The 19,009-nt window shown below is 43.9% G+C and overlaps 1 protein-coding gene across 1 annotated transcript in view; it reads right to left on the bottom strand.

The window, feature by feature from the left end:
* The window catches only part of CYBC1 (cytochrome b-245 chaperone 1), a 46,409-nt gene that overhangs the window by 1,647 nt on the left and 25,753 nt on the right, over positions 1–19,009 (bottom strand). Inside the window, exons 4-7 of the mRNA XM_085858311.1 lie at positions 13,800–13,872; positions 13,531–13,572; positions 12,654–12,727; positions 12,458–12,554 (exon numbers count right to left, since the gene is read on the bottom strand). Coding sequence (XP_085714437.1) covers positions 12,458–12,554; positions 12,654–12,727; positions 13,531–13,572; positions 13,800–13,872 — 286 coding nt within the window. The remainder of the gene's footprint in view (positions 1–12,457; positions 12,555–12,653; positions 12,728–13,530; positions 13,573–13,799; positions 13,873–19,009) is intronic.

The following is a 19,009-nucleotide window of genomic DNA, read 5'->3' as shown; positions in this document are numbered from 1 at the left end:
TACAGAGCCTTGTTTCATTCTGCACCTGTCTTCCCACCTCTTAATTATTTGTTTTTTTGTCATTGTCTGATGATGAGTTTGTGACTTTGCCACCTGGTAGTATATTACAATATCCAAAGATATAGATCGTAATATAATAAATTAGACATCAAGACAAAATGCGACAATGAATAGAAGAATTTTATGAACAGCTTTATTACAGTGACAAAGGGGTTGAAGAGTTGCATCAAACCATAGCCGAAGAGACACCGGACGTCACAAACTGGGAAGTGAAACATGCATAACAAAACATGAAAAGAGGAAACGCAACAGGGTCAGATACCATATTAATAGACACATTTATGGAAGGAGAAGGCACCATCACAGTACAGCTTGTTAAACTATATGCAGCTTACTTAAAATGGGGGGAAAGTTGCCAAACAACGGAAAGAAGCCAACATGATTATCCTCTTCAAAAAGGGAAACAAACGAGATCTGAAGAACTATCATCCAATCAGCCGACTTTCGAGCACATATAAATTTTTCACCAGGGTCCTGACCAATTGAATGGAAGGCATTCTAGATAGCAACCAACCAAGAGAGCCTTCCAGCTTCACAAGTGGATCTTCCACCATTGACCACATACACACCATCAATCAACTGAAGGAAAAATGCCAGGAACATCAGAATAAACCTCTTTGCATAATAAACCTAAACCTCTGTAGACTACATTATGAGAAGGTATTCGACTCAGTAGAAACAGTCGGTGCTGGACGGCGGACGCATTACATCAACAAGGACAGGGAAGGAAATAGATTGAATTTCTGAAAGATATTTACACAGATTGTACAACTACAGTGATGCTGCACAAAGGAAGTGGTAAGATCAACATCAACAACAGAGTAAGCCAAGGTGACACGATCTCTCACAAATTATTCACTGCCTCTCTGGGGTATATATTTCGATCACTTCAGTGGGAAGATCAGGGCGTCAACATTATTGGAGAAAAGTTCAACCACCTAAGATTTGCAGACACCATCATTGTCATGGAAGAAAGCTAAGAGAAAATTGAAACTATGCTCCGGGAACTCGCTGAAACTAGCATGAAGAGTGAGTGGGCTGAACATTAACATGGCAAAAATCAAAGTAGTACTGAACTCCTTTGTAGCTCATGGAGAAATCATAATAAATGGAAACCAAACAGAAGATAAGAAGTAGAAGAATATAATCAAATACCGAGGGCAAAGCTTTAGCCTCAAGGAAAATGATTAAGAACAAGAAATAAAGAGAAGAATCAGACTTGGATGGAGACAATATGGAAAGCTCAATATCATCATGAGAGGTAGCTTACAAATATGTCTGAAAAGGAAAGTTTTCAATCAGTGTATTATTCCAACTGTCGTCTATGGGGCAGAGACTGGATGTTAACAACAAAACTGGAAAAAAGGTTAACAGCAGCACAACACAATATGGAACGAAATACATTAGGTACCACATACAAAGAGAGAAAAACAAATAAATGGGTCAGAGAACAAACCAAAACTCAGGAAATCTTAGAAATAATCAAACTTAGGAAATGGAAAGGGGCAGGACACATTAGCAGAAGAACAGATAACAGGTGGACAACAATAGTAATAACATGGAGACCGATGGATGGCAACAGGAACAGGGGAAGGCCAGACCTAAGATGGAAGAGTCAATAGGAACAACAAAGCAAGAGACGAAGCAACACGATGTCAACATGCTGTGGCTTCGTCGAGCATTGGACTGAAACTAGCTGATGATGATCCAAAGACCACTGCATTCCAGATCTGAATTGCTTATTGGAGACGGAAATGTTTCTCTGTGCCCAAACCAGGTCTGAACTTCATGTCCCCGTTAGCGAGGAAGGAAGCACTTGGCAAATGCCAATACAATATCCATGCGTGACACACTTTAAGTGGCGGTCAGACATGGACAAGGTTTATTTTATCGTGTTTGTTGATGCTCGATGCACAAGCCACCAGAAATGGAAGAGGACATTCGGAGTGCATGTTGAAATTAATTGTGAAGATGTTTGTGTCGAGTAGACGGATATTTGAACTCAGGCTCTTAACATCAATGAACTGCATGCTCGAATGTGAACACTAAACAGGCCCACTAAAAAGTTGCACGCCTCTATATGGAGCAGGATATGGGGGTGGCTGCTGCGGCCACTGTTGTGGCAGCTGCATTTGTGGGATGTGACTGGACAGTGCAGAGTCAACAAAGTTTATTTCAGGAACTTCACACTTTCAAGGCACTTTGATTTAAAAAATAAAAAATATTAAAAAAAAGGAACTTGCCAGCATGCAGTGGTCACAATTTATGGTTGTTTTACATGATAGTTATAACTTTCTTTCGAAAACTGACAGCCCACAGATAGATGTTTAAATTGGAATTACATAGGTACCTGGAAGTTATGGAGATAGAGGGGTATTTAGGGATGTTGGCAGGATTTTTAGGTAGCTTTAGCATTGATGGGTGATTGTGTGCGTGTGTACAGAGTGCTGTTGGTGGGGTCTCGTCAAGGGGTGTTGTGTGGTCGATGTTGTGTGTTTTTTTTTTTTTACCCAAGCCCATGCCCTCTCCCCTGGGTAAATATATATATATATATATATATATATATATATATATATATATATATATATATATATATATATATATATATATATATATATATATATATATATACTGTTGCGAATTCGCGCCCGCCGGCGTGCGAACGGCCACGTGACTCGAATCGCGGCATGTCGCCCACCGGACGGACAATTCTGTCGTGACCCTCTCAGACTAACGCCGGGAGCTAGTCACGGGTGGGCCTTTCGGCCTCACCACGATCGTGCCAATCGGCCACCCGCGTGGGATAGGGTTGTTCGCCAAACTCGACCTACCTAAGTACCCACACGGAGGGTAGACCGGGCGATCGCAGGTCAACCCCGGACACGGGCCGCTTAAGCGACACGTTCCGTACTATCGGGATAACCGAGCGGTGTTATCGTCAACCTGGACGGTTCGATTAATTATCGGGCGTATTAAGCCCACTACCAACCCTTTACTTGAAGCAAGATGGAGATTCAATTGAAGAAAAGACGAAGCGAAACGGGAAAACAGTTCAACATGATGCACATTTATTCCGCAGCACAAGGAAAGCACACATATACAATTAAAACAATTATGCACATAAAGCAATTGCAACAAAAGAAACACAACAATGCAGATCTACAACCGACTACGCGTACACACGGCAACACTTACACAGTTTTACTTCACTAGACTGGCGCCACACACACACGTTTACACAGAAACAAAAGAAAAGGACCACCCTCAAAGACAAGGGGGCAGACGGGGCCTGTGGGCCAATATTTGCGCGGGACCTGAAAGAGCGGTCAGGTCCGCGAGACCGGGTGGATCCTACCCGTGTCCTTGTGATGAGCCGCAAATGTGGCAGCGCGGCGGTGCCCCGACTTCGTGCTCCTTCGCGGGTTTTGTTGGCACTGCTCGGAGTGGGGTGGGAACGGGGCCCCCTTTCCGCACTATCTCAGCGCGGGGGAAAAAGGAGGGGGGAATTGTTGATGCTCTGGGGAAAGAGAATAGCTGGCTTGCTTGGGTCCCGTGACGAGCTATTCCACCGCGACCTCGTCGCCGACCGCCGTCTTCCTTGCCTCGGACCCGAGCTCCTCGGTCTCTTCCCCAATTCTCCTCAGCCGACTGCAGCAAACCACCTGTACACCCCCGCCTCCCGACTCCACTCCGCGCTCCAACCCGACTCTGCCCAAAACACTCTCCGCTCTTCTGAGGCCGACTCTGCCCAAACCGACTCTGCCGAGACCGACTCGACCCAAACTGACTCAACCCAAAACACTCTGCCACTGCCACACTCTGCCGCTGCCACACTCTGCTCTCCAACCAAAAAACTGACTCTCCCCAGATTCGCCCCGTGCTCGGCGCTTTATAGGCCGCCAGGAGAACCCATATGCAAATTTCTGGATCAGAACGAGCTCGGGGGTGGAGCCACGCTCGCCCATTGGACGGAGAAAAAGGGGCGTGAATCTCCCCTGATCCTAGAATTTGCATATCTCGATTCTACTCCGACGCGCCTGGAGGCGGGGCCAAACCGTCCTGCGCTTGCTGATTGGACGGATCAGAAGTGGGCGTGTAGCATTCCTGATCCGAATTCTCCTCGGAAAGGCCGCATTTTGCACTCGCGGCTCGGCGCGCGTCCCGTATGAGCCCAGGACAGCCTGACGCTCCATGCTCACAGGTGGTGCGGGAATGGCCGCAGAAGGAGAGAGAGGTGAAGGTGGTGGAGGGTTTATGGTGGTGGTTTATGGCCATGGTGCCGTTCGGAATGGCGGTGATGCGATGTTTGCGGGAGCGAGTTGTGAAGGTAAAGATCGTGGCTGTTGGCATTGTTGTTGTGAAGCGGCGTTGTGGTTGGTGGTTGTTGTGTGATGGCGGTTGAGACGTGGTTGGTTCAAAATAAAGATAGAACAGAAAAACGACTATCTCAAAGCGTCGCAGCCCGAATGAATCACATTTAGCCCCTCTAAACAACGGGTTTGGGCTAACTACACATGTACTTACAGAGATATCTCACCTACGGGACCTGAATGGTGGTTTTATAAATTCCCACAACCGTAACTATATATATATATATATATATATATATATATATATATATATATATATATATATATATATATATATATATATATATATATATATATATATATACAAAAACTAAAAACATTTTGTTTTTACTAAAACGACAAAAAGAATACAAAAACTACAAAAATAAAAAAATTAAATTAAATTACAAAAACTAAAAAACTAACAACAAACAAAAAACCCTAAAAAAACACTTTAAAAAAAAAAAAACATTTTGCCTTTTCTTATTTTGATCTCGTGTTGATAATTTGGTGTGGTGGGGATGTGGTGCAGGTATGATGGGCTGAATGGTCTCCACCTGTGTCTAATTTCCTTGTGTTCCACATTATCGGTGTCGTTCTGTGGCCCAAAGTGAGTCGTGCAAGCAGTGATGCTCCAGGAATTGACCGTTCAAAATCCACTGTTAACTGAATAAGGTTAACACTTCAGGTTTATCGGGTTGATTTGTTTTAATGGTTTCAGCTTGGCTCCTCTGAGTGGGGATGCCATATGAACCATGTTGGCACAGAGTGAACTTGCTTGAGGAGATGGGAAATAACTTTTTCAGACTTTCATGTTCTGGTTATCATTGTTTTTTTTTTATTTGACTTAAAAATAAAAAAATTGTTCATCCCTTCATGTGTTTTATTCTTATACTTCTACAACTTATCCATTCATTTATAACCAATTTTTTTTTCACGATCTGTCACCTGAATAACTATACTCATGCTACGACTGCCTCCATAGAAATTGTGAGGAAATTCATTGAAGTTGTATTGCACATTTTTTCAGATAAAGATTTTAAGTGAAAAAAATAGGACCACGGGTCAAAATGGTCAAAGATGAAGGGTCCTGAAACTCACCTGGATCAGGTCAATGACGTCATAAAATATCGAAATTTTTTTCATGTGCACTGTGCAGAATCTGGTCACATGATTGGTCGAATGGAAGCCCCCTCAATTCTGATTACTGCAATCCGGGTTACAGGTTGTGTTTTTGGCTGAGGACATGGCTGTGCTGGGGATGCAATGTCTTCTGTAGGTTAAGGCAGGAATAGTTTTTGCATTTTAGTCCTGATTAATAAGTGCAGATTTTGATGTGGTCAATACACCTTTGATAGTCATCAGATATGAAACTTGTTGCCAAGTTTCATCAAAATCGATGCGTTTGGTTCAAGCAATAATGACTAAAACAGGGGTTCCCAACATGTGGTACATTTGGACTTTCTCTGTGGTACGCGGCAGCGTGCCCTTTTTTTTATTTTTATTTTTTTTAAAACGCAGTTTTTATTTTACTTCTCTCTCTCTCATGCAGCTTGTGCACAATAATTAAATTTATATCGAAAGCGGCTGTACACTGACAGCTGTTTGTTATCGGCCATTGTGCGCAAGTCTTATTATTTGTTTTGTCACTACACGCCACGCTGTCATCGTTGCTTATTGCCCGGCTTATTATTACCTTTATCGTTCACCAGCATCATATCAATGCGAAAATATTCGGAGTTATCTCAAGTTAGGCTTCACTTCCATCCAAAAAGGTGAATTAGAATCTCCACAGTGTGTGATTTGTGGAAAAGTTCTCGGCAATCAATCTATGAAGCCAAGTCTATTGAAGCGCCATTTTGATTCTGTTCATCCTGAACACAGCGACAAGGACCATGATTTTTTTCGTCGGAAGGAAAATGCCATGAAAGGAGCACGCTTCGCCAGCAGCGGCAGTTTTCAACAGCAGTCCACGGCAGCCGTAAAGGCATCCTCCTACTTAGTTACACTGCGAATTGCAGAACAGAAAAAAACCTCACACCGTTGGTGAAAGCCTCATCCTTCTCGCCACAAAGGATATCGTACGTCTCACGCTGGGAGAACAAAGTGCCAAGAAGCTCAATTCTCTTTCGTTGTCAAACAACACAGTTCAGAGGCGCATTGAAGAAATGTCAACCAATATTCGTGACCAGGTGGTGGCAGAAATCAAGGCATCTCCATGCAGATTTTCTATGCAATTGGATGAGTCAACTGACGTGGCAAATTGTGCCCAACTGTTAGTGTTCGTTCGGTACGCGCATAGAGCCAAGTTCAAGGATGAAATACTATTTTGCCGCCCGCTTAAAACCACAACGAAAGCAAAGGACATTTTCGAAGAGGTGTCTTCAGTCTTTGATCAAGTTGTGCTGTCATGGGTTGACCTGAAAGGCTGTACTACAGATGGTGCTCCAGCTATGTTGGGGTGCAGACCAGGTTTCCAAATGCTTGTGAAGGCATTTGCTCCTGAAGTGCGCGGCCTACACTGTACGATCCACCGCCACGCACTCGCAGCCAAGGCCCTCCCCAAGCCATGATCAAAATTGATCAAAATTGTGAACCACGTGAAATCCCAGGCTCTCAATTCATGACTTTTCAAGAAACTTTGCGAGGATTTCGGCTCCGACCATAAAGTTCTCTTATTCCACACTGAGGTGAGATGGTTATCCCGTGGAAATATGGCAGAGCGCGTGTTTGAACTGCGAGCTGAGTTTCGCGAATTCTTCGAAAACGATGGAAAAACCAAAGACTGTCGATTTCGTCGCTGCTTTGAACGACCCCGACTGAGCATTGCACCTGGCTTGTTTGGTCGACATTTTTTCTCAGTTAAACGCCCTGACCAAATCTCTGCAGGGGACTGGTGCGTTATCATTGACTTCATAGAGAAGGTCAAGGGATTTCAGGAAAAACTCCGTCTGTGGAAGACGAATGTCGAAGCGGGAGTGGTGGTCATGTTTTCTTGCACGGCCGATATTCTTCAGTAGCATGAAAAGAATCCCCCAAGGAAGTTCATACAACTGGTAAAACATCACCTCGCTAATTTGGATGAGGAATTAAATTCATATTTTCCGGATCTCAAGGAACTGGATCTGAAAATGATTCGCAACCCATTTCGCATGAATGCATTGGATTTGCCACCTGGAACAGGACTGCAGGAAAGCTTGATTGATCTCCAGAACGACTCCACAGCCCGAGATCAGTTTGACGAGATGAATCTTGCGGACTTCTGGTGTGGAATGTTGGGGTCTTACCCTAAGCTCGCTGCCCTGGCTGTTCATTCGCTCATAGTATTCCCATCTACATGGCTGTGTGAAGCTGGGTTCTCGTCAGTGGTTATTCTAAAAACAAAACAAAGATCTCTACTGGATGTTGAACATGATGTTCGGTGTGCTTTATCCAAAACAAAGCCTGACATCGTCCTGCTTGTGAGCAAGAAGCAGGCTCAACCATCCCATTGACTGGACATTTTACACAATCAAATAGGTACTTACTGTATCATTCTTTTGTTCAGATCAGATTGCTCAATGTCATAGTTGTGAATTGTTAGTATTGTTTAACTCTCCGTTGTCGTATCTGTATCGCAAATAAACACTATTTTAGGTGAATTTTGGTACAGTGGTGCTCGGTGGGACCACGAACATGTGAAACTGTACCCCAGTAAAAAAAAAGGTTGGGAACCCCTGGACTAAAAGGTTTACAGACTGACTGACTGATTCACCTACGAACACTGCTCGATCACATGAGCTCGCTGGACTAAAGTCCAGGTAAGCTCATAATTGATATTGATCAGATGTCTGAATGATCTTTTGTTTGTTTTTTAATTTAAGTTGGCATTATTTTAATTTAAAGATTCCAATGTCTCACTCAGAGAGAGAGAGAGAGTAAGCCAATGTGTGGTATTCCTGGTCTTGAGAATTTCTCATTCCTGGTGCCATCATAGTGCAAGGCAAGTGATGCCAAGAAAGTAATAATTGAGCTGGCAACTACTGAGCCACTTGGATTTCTTCACACGATCATCTTTTTGAGAGGTGTTTTCTCATCATGGACTTGTAGTATGAATGCCTTCGTGTTTTTTTTTTAAGTCCCCAGAGATTAGATAAGGTCTATTTGAGCAGCACTCAAAAAGGGCGGAGGAGCTCCTTGTGAGCCAACGGCCATCCATATCTAGTGCCCAACTGTGTCTGCAGACGTCCTCCTACAGTTGGGTCACTTCTTATTAGGAGGTTGGTGGCAGGATTTGCACTCCGGCCACCGTAAAACCCTTCATTCCGCAAAACGCAAAAACGCAAAAAAATCTGAAAACCCACTCCGTGGGAGTACCTCCTGTGCAGCTTCCCTTCGCAGGGCAGCTCACCGGATGACGGGATTGGGGCAAAGCCTTCGGGACCCCCAATCTTTGATAGGAGGGAAACCACGGGGTAACATCCCTGGGTCAGATTGCGGGAGAGTGTGTCGGAGTGGTGCTGAGGTGTCGTCCACCAGACGGCGGTCTCCTTGGGTTAACCTGAGGCGGTCCCTTCGGGTGGGTGCCTGGAATGTCCTATCCCTAAGAGAGGATGATCACCTGTCTCTGTTATCATCTGAGCTTAAGCGTTTGGACATCGGGATTGCAGCTCTCTCTGAGGTTCGGAGACCGGATTGCGGCAAGATAATGGTGGGTGGTTACACCTACTATTGGTCTGGTCGCTCTGATGGTTACCATACCCAAGGAGTTGCTGTAGCTGTGTCCAATAAGCTGACCCCAATGATAATTGAGGTAACACCGGTCAACGAGCGTATTATGAGATTAAGGATTCGTCACTCCTTCGGTGTCATTTCCCTGGTCTCTGTTTATGCTCCGACTGAGGCGAGTGATCTCACCGTGAAGGATGCATTCTACGCCACACTCGAGTCTGTGGTTGATCAGTGCCCCAGACGAGATACACTTCTAGTCTTGGGGGATTTCAATGCATCGACTGGAACTGATAGGGACGGTTATGAGGTGTGTGTTGGTCCCCATGGGTCAGGAACTATGAACCAGAATGGCACTAAGTTCTTTGACTTTGCAAGAAGTCATGGACTTAGGGTGGCTGGTTCATGGTTTCAGCGCCCACAAGCTCATCGCTGGACTTGGTATTCCAACGCTGGCGGTGTGGCAAAGGAGATTGACCATGTCCTCATTGACGGTCGTTGGAGGATGATCCAGAACTGCAGGGTCTACCGGAGTGCTCAGTTCCTCAATACTGACCACAGGCTTGTTGTAGCAACTCTAAAGCTGCACCTTAAATCCTGGAGAATGGTACCATCCCAGCCGAGGCTGGATGTTGCCAAGCTCAGGGATGAGAGAGTAGCTGAGGAGTTTGCGAACAGGCTGAGTGGACACTTGTGGGGTCTGGGTGCTTTGGGGGGTCCTGAAGAGTTGTGGAGCGCCTTCAAGACCACCGTCCTTGATGTTGCCGGTGGATGCCTTGGAGCTCACCGCAGGGCAAAGAAGAATTTTGTCTCTCAAGGGACACTGGACACCATTGACCAGAGTCGCAGGGCCAGGCTGAATGGCAGAGCTGAGCTGTTCAGGGAGCTGAGGCGTAAAACTGTACGTGCACTGAGGGTGGACAAGGAGGCCGATGTGCGAGGAATCTGTGAGGGGGTAGAGTATCACCTGGGAAAAGGTGATTCTCGTCCCGCTTACAGGGGAATTCGCGCATTACGTTCATCCAAGCCCATCCCTCGGAGCACTACAGTTCGAGCAGAGAGTGGTAGGCTCTTGACAGAGGAGTCTGAAGTGAAGGCCCGCTGGGCCGGTTACTTTGAGCGGTTGTACCAGGCTGATCCCCCAACTGTCGAGTTGGACGTCAAGGGTGTTACAATCCCTGTTGCTGACCCTCGAATCAACTGTGGTCCACCTTCGCTTGTGGAAACATGGGCTGCGGTGAACCAGTTGAAACGGGGCAAAGCTCCAGGGATCTGTGGCATCCATGCCGAACTTCTCAAGGCTGGTGGAAATGCTGCACTCGTGTCGTTGCATGCAGTTTTGTGCTCTGCCTGGAACACATGCATCATCCCAACTGACTGGAAGAGGGGCCTTGTTGTCCCTCTCTGGAAAGGGAAGGGTGATCGCCAAGACTGCAACAACTACCGAGGGGTGACGCTGCTCTCAGTGCCGGGCAAGGTCTTTGCTCGGATAATTCTCGATAGGGTTTGCCACCATCTGCTTGAGCACCAGCGTCCAGAGCAGTCAGGCTTTACACCAAAGAGGTCAACGATTGACCGTATCCTTGCACTTCGTGTCCTCACCGAACGCAGACGAGAGTTTCGGCAGGGGCTGCTTGCAGCCTATGTTGATCTCTGTAAAGCGTTCGATTCAGTGAATCGGGATGTCCTCTGGAGGATTCTTGGTCTTCGTGGGGTGCCACCAAAACTGATCGATCTGATGTCTGAACTCTACTCTGGTACTGAGAGTGCTGTAAAGTGTGCTGGTACCATCTCTGACTTATTTCCAGTTGTTACTGGAGTTCGTCAGGGGTGTGTACTGGCCCCCACACTTTTCAGCACTTGTATGGACTGGATTCTAGGGAGGATGTCGGAGAGATCAAGTTGCGGTGCATCGTTTGGGAATGTCAAGATCTCGGACCTTGACTTTGCAGATGATGCAGTCATCTTTGCGGAGACTTTAGACATCCTCTTGGGGGCCCTCGAGGTGCTGAATGAGGAGTCGGAGCCGTTGGGATTACGGGTTTCTTGGGTCAAAACTAAGATCCAGGCTTTCGGTGACATCTTGGATGCTGCTGTCCTGTCTGTGTCTGTTTGTGGTGAGGATGTTGAGGTCATGGAGAGATTCACTTACCTTGGCAGTGATATTCATGTCTCTGCTGGCTGCGAGTCAGAGGTCAATAGACGTCTGGGTCGGGCCTGGGGAGTCATGGATTCACTGGATCATGGGGTGTGGCGCTGCCGGTACCTGTGCGGGAGGACGAAAGTCCGAGTCTTCAGGTCCTTGGTACTTCCAGTCTTGCTCTATGGGTGCGAGACTTGGACTCTGACCAAGGATCTGAGATGGAGACTTAATTCCTTTGGTACCAGGTCTCTTCGGAGAATCCTTGGCTATCGCTGGTTGGATTTTGTGTCCAACGAGCGGTTGCTGAGAGAGACTCGGATGAGATTTGTTACCTGCATAGTCCGTGAGCGTCAGTTGCGGCTGTATGGACATGTGGCTCGTTTTCCTGACTCTGATCCTGCTCACCAGATTTTCTCAGCGAGGGAGTCTCATGAGTGGAGGAGGCCAGTGGGTCGACCACGTGCCTCATGGTTGCAACAGGTTGACCATCATCTCAAGGAGATGGGGATGGGCCTGGCATCTGCCTGGGGGATGGCCAGACGGAGGCCCCTGGAGTACCAGCGGAAAGTGGACGCAGCGACGTGCTGTTCTGGCACATGCTCCCATACCTGACCTGACCTGAGCAGCACTGCTGTATTTTAGTACTTATTTCAAGTTCCCAGATTAATTTTGGAACCATGGAGACTACATGAGGCAGGCAGGATAGCCATAAGGTATGCACAATCTTTCTAAAGCTGTCTAGCCTGGGTTAGAATCCTGGCCCGGCCACAAACGGTCATCCAGGTGCTTTGTGTACAAGGTGGTGGATATATCAAGGTGTGTGTCGAAGTAAGTTAACACCAGGACTCTGGACAAATTATGACTTTATGTTTCAATCGGTGGCACAGCAACATCTCAGCGATGATGCAACCAGCGGTATGAATTCAAAATTGAATCCCAGACCAATACGCATTCTCTGAAGACTGACAATATGATGGCAATATCATAATTCTGAGATGAGCTTGCCCTCCAGAAGCTTAGAATCAAAATCTTTACAACTATTGGTCGAGTGGACACCAGTCCATTATCTCCATCCTGCCAAAACTGTACCTGAGAATTATTCTTCTTTATAAATATACCAATAAGTATTTTTGAACTTCATGGAGACATTCACACCATTTTGGTGTAATCCAATCAGGAATTTCTAGTCACCACGTACCAGTTTTACCAATCCATCGCAAATGGCTGCACAGTTTACAGACAAAATCCGAGGTCTTCAAAGTTACTCGACCCCTTGCCTTGTCAACAATCACCTCCTAAAATGCATTAACGGGTCAGGTTAGAAACATGCTTTGACATGAGGTTTTTACTTTGATTTTCAAGGAGTATGCCATTGTTTTATTGTCATCTCTTACCTCCCAAGACTCCAGGGTCTGGATGGCGATGAAAAGGCAGCCACACGAGTATAGGAGGCCCCAGTGCCAACCGTCTTGGTGAAAGAAGATGCATGCACATGATTTGAAGCGATCATTGAAAGATGAGACAACCCAGGTCAAAAAACCAGTAAAGACCAGTAGCTTACTGGTCAACTGGTACCAGTTGAAAACCAGTAGCCAACTGGTACCAGTAAAGCCAGTTGGTTTCTTACTGGTTTTAATATGGAAATTGGAATAGAGTGATATATTACCAGTTGAAATACAATTGTATTTAACTAACTGGTATCAACTGGGACCAGTACATTGTAACTGGTATCAACTGGGACCAGTACATTGCAACTGGTATCAACTGGGACCAGTACATTGCAACTGGTATCAACTGGGACCAGTACATTGCAACTGGTATCAACTGGGACCAGTAAGACTTTAACTGGTACAAATATGAGCTACTGGTTTTTTCAACTGGGAAATTGGAATTCTGACTGAATTTAACTGGTACCAGTTGAAACCAATAGAGACCAGTTAAAGACCAATTAGAACCAATAGAGACCAGTTAAAGACCAATTAGAACCAATAGAGACCAGTTCAAGACCAATTAGAACCAATAGAGACCAGTTGAAAATGTGAACTGGTTTTAACTGGTTTTTCGACCTGGGAAGGTATTCGTGTGCACAAATCGTTGTGAATTTGATAAAGTCCACTCGCATGAGGATGAATGGATACATTGCATGGTCTTAGTGAGTGTCTACTGAACAAGAATGGGATAAAACACCTCTCCCTGTACCTTAATTTCCTTGTATTGTGACTTAAGCAACTTGCATTCCTTTGTTCATGTGAAAAATTTTGCAATTCTGACCTGTTGTGTAGCAAGCAGCACCAACACCAACGGCCAACAAAGCTGCACAGAAAAGATCAGAATCAAAAAAGAAAAGTACAAAAGATTGTGGAAATTGCAAAGGAGCAAAAGCATTCCCAGCCTGATCTTGTGCATGTCAAATAAAATTATTACATACTCGTTTTAAAATAACTTCATATCCAAAACTCGTTGGTGGAAAAAAAAAACCCCCAAAACAACGAATCATACAATGTTTTATTCTCTTACCGTCCCCTTATCCCCTTTTTTACCTGCAAACACTGCCCATGAACGCGATGCGGGAGATCGTGCGAGATGCAGTTCGTGAACTGTTTTCTGGATCACCTGCATGTACACCATAATGCACAAAGTGCTGGACAGGTATCTGCAGACGTATCAGGATGCTGAGATACAGAAAAAGACTATTCGTCCCATTATGCTGACGTCACATCTCCAAAAGTAACATTTTAAATTTGCACGTTTATCCTAGGTTTGAATCTCGTCGACCCAGCGATACATCGTCACCCTGGTGTTTCACACGCAGGGTGGTTAGTCAGCTTGTGGGTCCTGAAGCTCACTAATGTCTGTTAGCATTAGTTTGTGAATGTTAGTCCTTTGTGAAGAGTCATTGAGCTATCACCAACACACTGGCCGACTAAAAAAAATTCCAGCTCGAACGTGCAGGGGCACTGCATCAGTGGCACAGCTGCATTTCAATGCTGATGCACCCAGCGATCTGAATTCAGAATTGAATCCCAGTCCTTCAGCACCCAATCGTTCTCCCATTCATAATGTACAGCAATTACATAAATGCTTGAACAATGTAGAACACAAATCGCCTTTTTGGCACTTTGAAAACCCTTACATTTCGCGGTATTTGGACAAAATAGTCCAGCATTTTACGTCATCACGACCAATCAAATCACCTGGCCATGTCCTTGTTTCTCAAGATAGTGCAGCTGCATGGGGTAATGTGTTCTAGGAACTCTCTAGTTTATATAGATTCTCTGGAGCAAAATATTCACTCGATTATCTTCCAATCATATTCTTGTTTGTCCTTTACCATATATGATAAGATTCCTCAACAGTCTTTCATTACCCCCCCCCCCCACCAGGTCCCCCATCCCAAATCCTCATCCTCCTCACCTCTTCCCTACCCTTCACACACTGGCAGTTGACTTAACTTTGTCCAGTCTTGCTTCTGTCTCTCTGCAATGCTTCAATCCAAACACCAGTAAAGTATTCAATTGCCCCACCTTTGGACGCATGTTTCAAGCTTCGTCACAAGCATTACCATTCACAAAGGTCTGTCCGTCCATAAGTCCTCCAAGGTGCTCATGGGTTCCACCATGATTCGTAGCAAATGTAACTTCATAGTAAGTTGATTGAAATGACTCGTGTAATTGCCCTCGTTGTGTGTAACACTTCGTATTTTGCCATTAACCCATCCCTTGATTCATGTCGAGTTGTGTGAATTTTTGTTGGATTTTGGGGTTAACTTTTTTGTTGAATGTTAACTATGAAACCAGTTTTTTGGGGGAGTGTGGTCATTTTCTTGTATGCATGGTCGAAGCTCGTGGAAGGACTAAAGCAGAATGGAATGGAACAAAATGGAAAAGGGGGAAACACCAACAAACCAACCAACAACAAATGAGAAGAGGAGGTGACTGGTAGTGGAGGGGGAAAGGGGGGGGGGGTGGAAATCACAATGACCTGTAAAAAAGGGAGTTCTGCATGTTATATCACATGTGATCAGCATGTGATTATCTGATGAATGCGGATTGAAGGAAATGGAATTTGACCAACATGTAACTTCATACTTCTGCAAATAATCACCAAATGATCGAGTCTCGGGATTCCAGATGTGTTTGACCAAAGGTCCTGTATGTTCAAGAATTTGCAAGAACGAAAATAACATTTAAAAATAAAACATTTATACACTGGTTGGGGTTATAGTCTTTTTGACAGGTTGTGGTAGGGTAGGGTGGGGTGTGGTAAGGTAGAGTAGAGTAGGATGCAGCAGGGTAGAGTAGATGTGGCAGGGTAGCATTGGGTGTGGCAGGGTAGAGTGGGGTGCGGCAGGGTAGGGCAGGGTAGCGTAGGGTTGTGGCAGGGTAGAGTATGGTGTGGCAGTATAAAGTAGGGTGCGGCAGGGTAGAGTGGGGTGCGGCAGGGTAGAGTGGGGTGCGGTAGGGTAGGGTGGGGTGTGGCAGTATAAAGTAGGGTGCGGCAGGGTAGAGTAGGGTGCGGCAGGGTAGAGTGGTGTGGGAGAGTAGAGTGGAGTGCAGCAGGGTAGAGTATGGTGCAGCAGGGTATGGTGAGGTATTGTAGGGTTGTGTAGGGTTGGGTGGGGTGGGTTAGGGTGGAGTTAAGTTGGGTAGAGTATAGTAGAATAGGGTGGGGTAGAGTAGATTGAGGTACAGTAGGGTAGAGTAGGATGCGGTCGAGTGTGTTAGGGTAGCGTATGATGGGGTAGAGTACAGTAGGATAGATTGGGGCTGGGTAGAGTAGGGTGTGGCAGGGTAGGGTAGGGTGCAGCAGGGTAGAGTGGGGTGCGGTAGAGTGGGTTAGGGTCAAGTAAAGGGGTAGATTACAGGAGGATAGGGTGGGGTAAAGTAGAGTGGGGGTGATCTCAACCATTTTGTAAAACAAACTTGAAAGCAATGACTAATCTTGTTATTCACGACAAACTGCCATGTTCCTCGATGGGAGGGTTAAGACCATTTCCACATCGAAAGGTTTAATAACCGATCCATGTTTAGTTAGCCTCAGGATATTTATCTCTCCTCCATCACCACAGCCAGAGCATGGTTACCATTTTAACTCAAGTTTGGCATAAACGTTGCCAATGCCACTTACTTGCCAAAGGTCAGTTTTTTGAGCCAAGTTGCATGTAAGAAAGTGAGCGCCTTGTCAATCTGACTGTGACCGCTTCCTGTTTGTACTCAAAGCTTTCCTTCACTCCACTCGAGACATCTCCGGGTCCCTCTTGTGTTATCCCACAATATTGTAAAATTTTGGATCAAATCCACTCTTTTACCCATTATCGCAGCCTATGCGGCACAATGTTTATGGTTTTCGCAGTACGTTGGTGTGTTGTAAATTTAGACTGTTACAGATAACTATTTACCAATGATGTTTGGAGATGCATCCAGTTGGTCGCATGTTGTTGGTACAAGTTTGGCTGATTTGACATTCTGGGCAGCCCTTGATTCTAGCAAGAGTTCTTTTTAGGTCATCTCAGTCGAGATGACCTAATAAAGCCGGACCAAATGTCCGTCCGTCCGTACGTCAACAATTTTTCTTTTCGATCTTGATGAAACTTAGTATGTGGGTAGAGGTCGATGAGTATTGCACAACGATATAACTTTTGTCCGGGGTCAAGGTCAAGGTCAAGGTCACAAGGTCACGTAAGTTATAAAAATCGCCATTTTCAAAACCTATCTAGTCTGCCATTCTACAAGATATTCGGCAACTGTTTATTGATTATGATAGTAAAAAATATTATCTTGTATCTAACCGGACAGATTTTTGAATTTCCGTCCCGTTTGGCCGCCACGTAACCTGGAAGATTGTCAAAAACACCTCCCGGTACAAAGAAAACGTTTTCCTTCCGATCTTGTTGAAATTTGGTATGTGGGTAGACGTCGATGAGTGATACCCAACGACATATTTTTCCCTGGATTCGAGGTCAGAGTCAAGGTCATGAGGTCACGAAAGTTGTGAAAGTCGCCATTTTCAAAACCTATCTAGTCTGTCATTTTAGGAGATATCTGGCAACGGTTCATCGATTATGATAGTAAAAAACATTATAGAGATGACCGTCACCCCCACATGGGGGTAATTTTTATTTATTAATCTTCAAGACACCTTGAAACCTGTGCTGATGCCATTGGGGGCTTTTTATCCACATCTTGTGTCAAAACCAAACAGGATTTTCATAAAAGTCTTGTGTTAAAACCAAACAATCTTTTTATACATATCTTGTGTTAAAACCAAACGGGCTTTTTATACAAGTCTTGTGTCAAAACCAAACAATCTTTTTATACAAGTCTTGGTCAAAACCAAACAATCTTTTTATACATATCTTGTGTCAAAACCAAACAATCTTTTTATACATATCTTGTGTTAAAACCAAACAGGATTTTTATACAAGTCTTGGTCAAAACCAAACAGGATTTTTATACAAGTCTTGTGTCAAAACCAAACAATCTTTTTATACATATCTTGTGTTAAAACCAAACGGGCTTTTTATACAAGTCTTGGTCAAAACCAAACAATCTTTTTATACAAGTCTTGTGTTAAAACCAAACGGGCTTTTTATACAAGTCTTGGTCAAAACCAAACAATCTTTTTATACATTTCTTGTGTCAAAACCAAACAATCTTTTTATACATTTCTTGTGTCAAAACCAAACAATCTTTTTATACATATCTTGTGTTAAAACCAAACAGGATTTTTATACAAGTCTTGGTTAAAACCAAACAGGATTTTTATACAAGTCTTGTGTCAAAACCAAACAATCTTTTTATACAAGTCTTGTGTTAAAACCAAACGGGCTTTTTATACAAGTCTTGGTCAAAACCAAACAATCTTTTTATACATTTCTTGGTCAAAACCAAACAATCTTTTTATACATTTCTTGTGTCAAAACCAAACAATCTTTTTATACATATCTTGTGTTAAAACCAAACAGGATTTTTATACAAGTCTTGTGTCAAAACCAAACAATCTTTTTATACATATCTTGTGTTAAAACCAAACGGGCTTTTTATACAAGTCTTGGTCAAAACCAAACAATCTTTTTATACATTTCTTGTGTCAAAACCAAACAATCTTTTTATACATTTCTTGTGTCAAAACCAAACAATCTTTTTATACATTTCTTGTGTCAAAACCAAACAATCTTTTTATACATATCTTGTGTTAAAACCAAACAGGATTTTTATACAAGTCTTGGTTAAAACCAAACAGGATTTTTATACAAGTCTTGTGTCAAAACCAAACAATCTTTTTATACATATCTTGTGTTAAAACCAAACGGGCTTTTTATACAAGTCTTGGTCAAAACCAAACGGGCTTTTTATACAAGTCTTGGTCAAAACCAAACAATCTTTTTATACATTTCTTGTGTCAAAACCAAACAATCTTTTTATACATATCTTGTGTTAAAACCAAACAGGATTTTTATACAAGTCTTGTGTCAAAACCAAACAATCTTTTTATACATATCTTGTGTTAAAACCAAACGGGCTTTTTATACAAGTCTTGGTCAAAACCAAACAATCTTTTTATACAAGTCTTGTGTCAAAACCAAACGGGCTTTTTATGCAAGTCTTGTGTCAAAACCAAACAGGATTTTTATACAAGTCTTGTGTCAAAACCAAACAATCTTTTTATACAAGTCTTGTGTCAATCTAAATTCCCCTGTTTTTTTTTAGCCATAAGGTCAATTTTCAGATGAGGGAGAATTAAATGTATT

Source organism: Eptatretus burgeri, chromosome 15, assembly GCF_056783735.1.
Source record: "Eptatretus burgeri isolate ZD-2024b chromosome 15, Ebu_testis_v1, whole genome shotgun sequence".
In the NCBI taxonomy this organism is placed as follows: Eukaryota; Metazoa; Chordata; class Myxini; order Myxiniformes; family Myxinidae; genus Eptatretus; species Eptatretus burgeri.
Note: the sequence above shows the minus strand (reverse complement) of the source record. Positions and strands in the feature narration are given on the sequence as shown.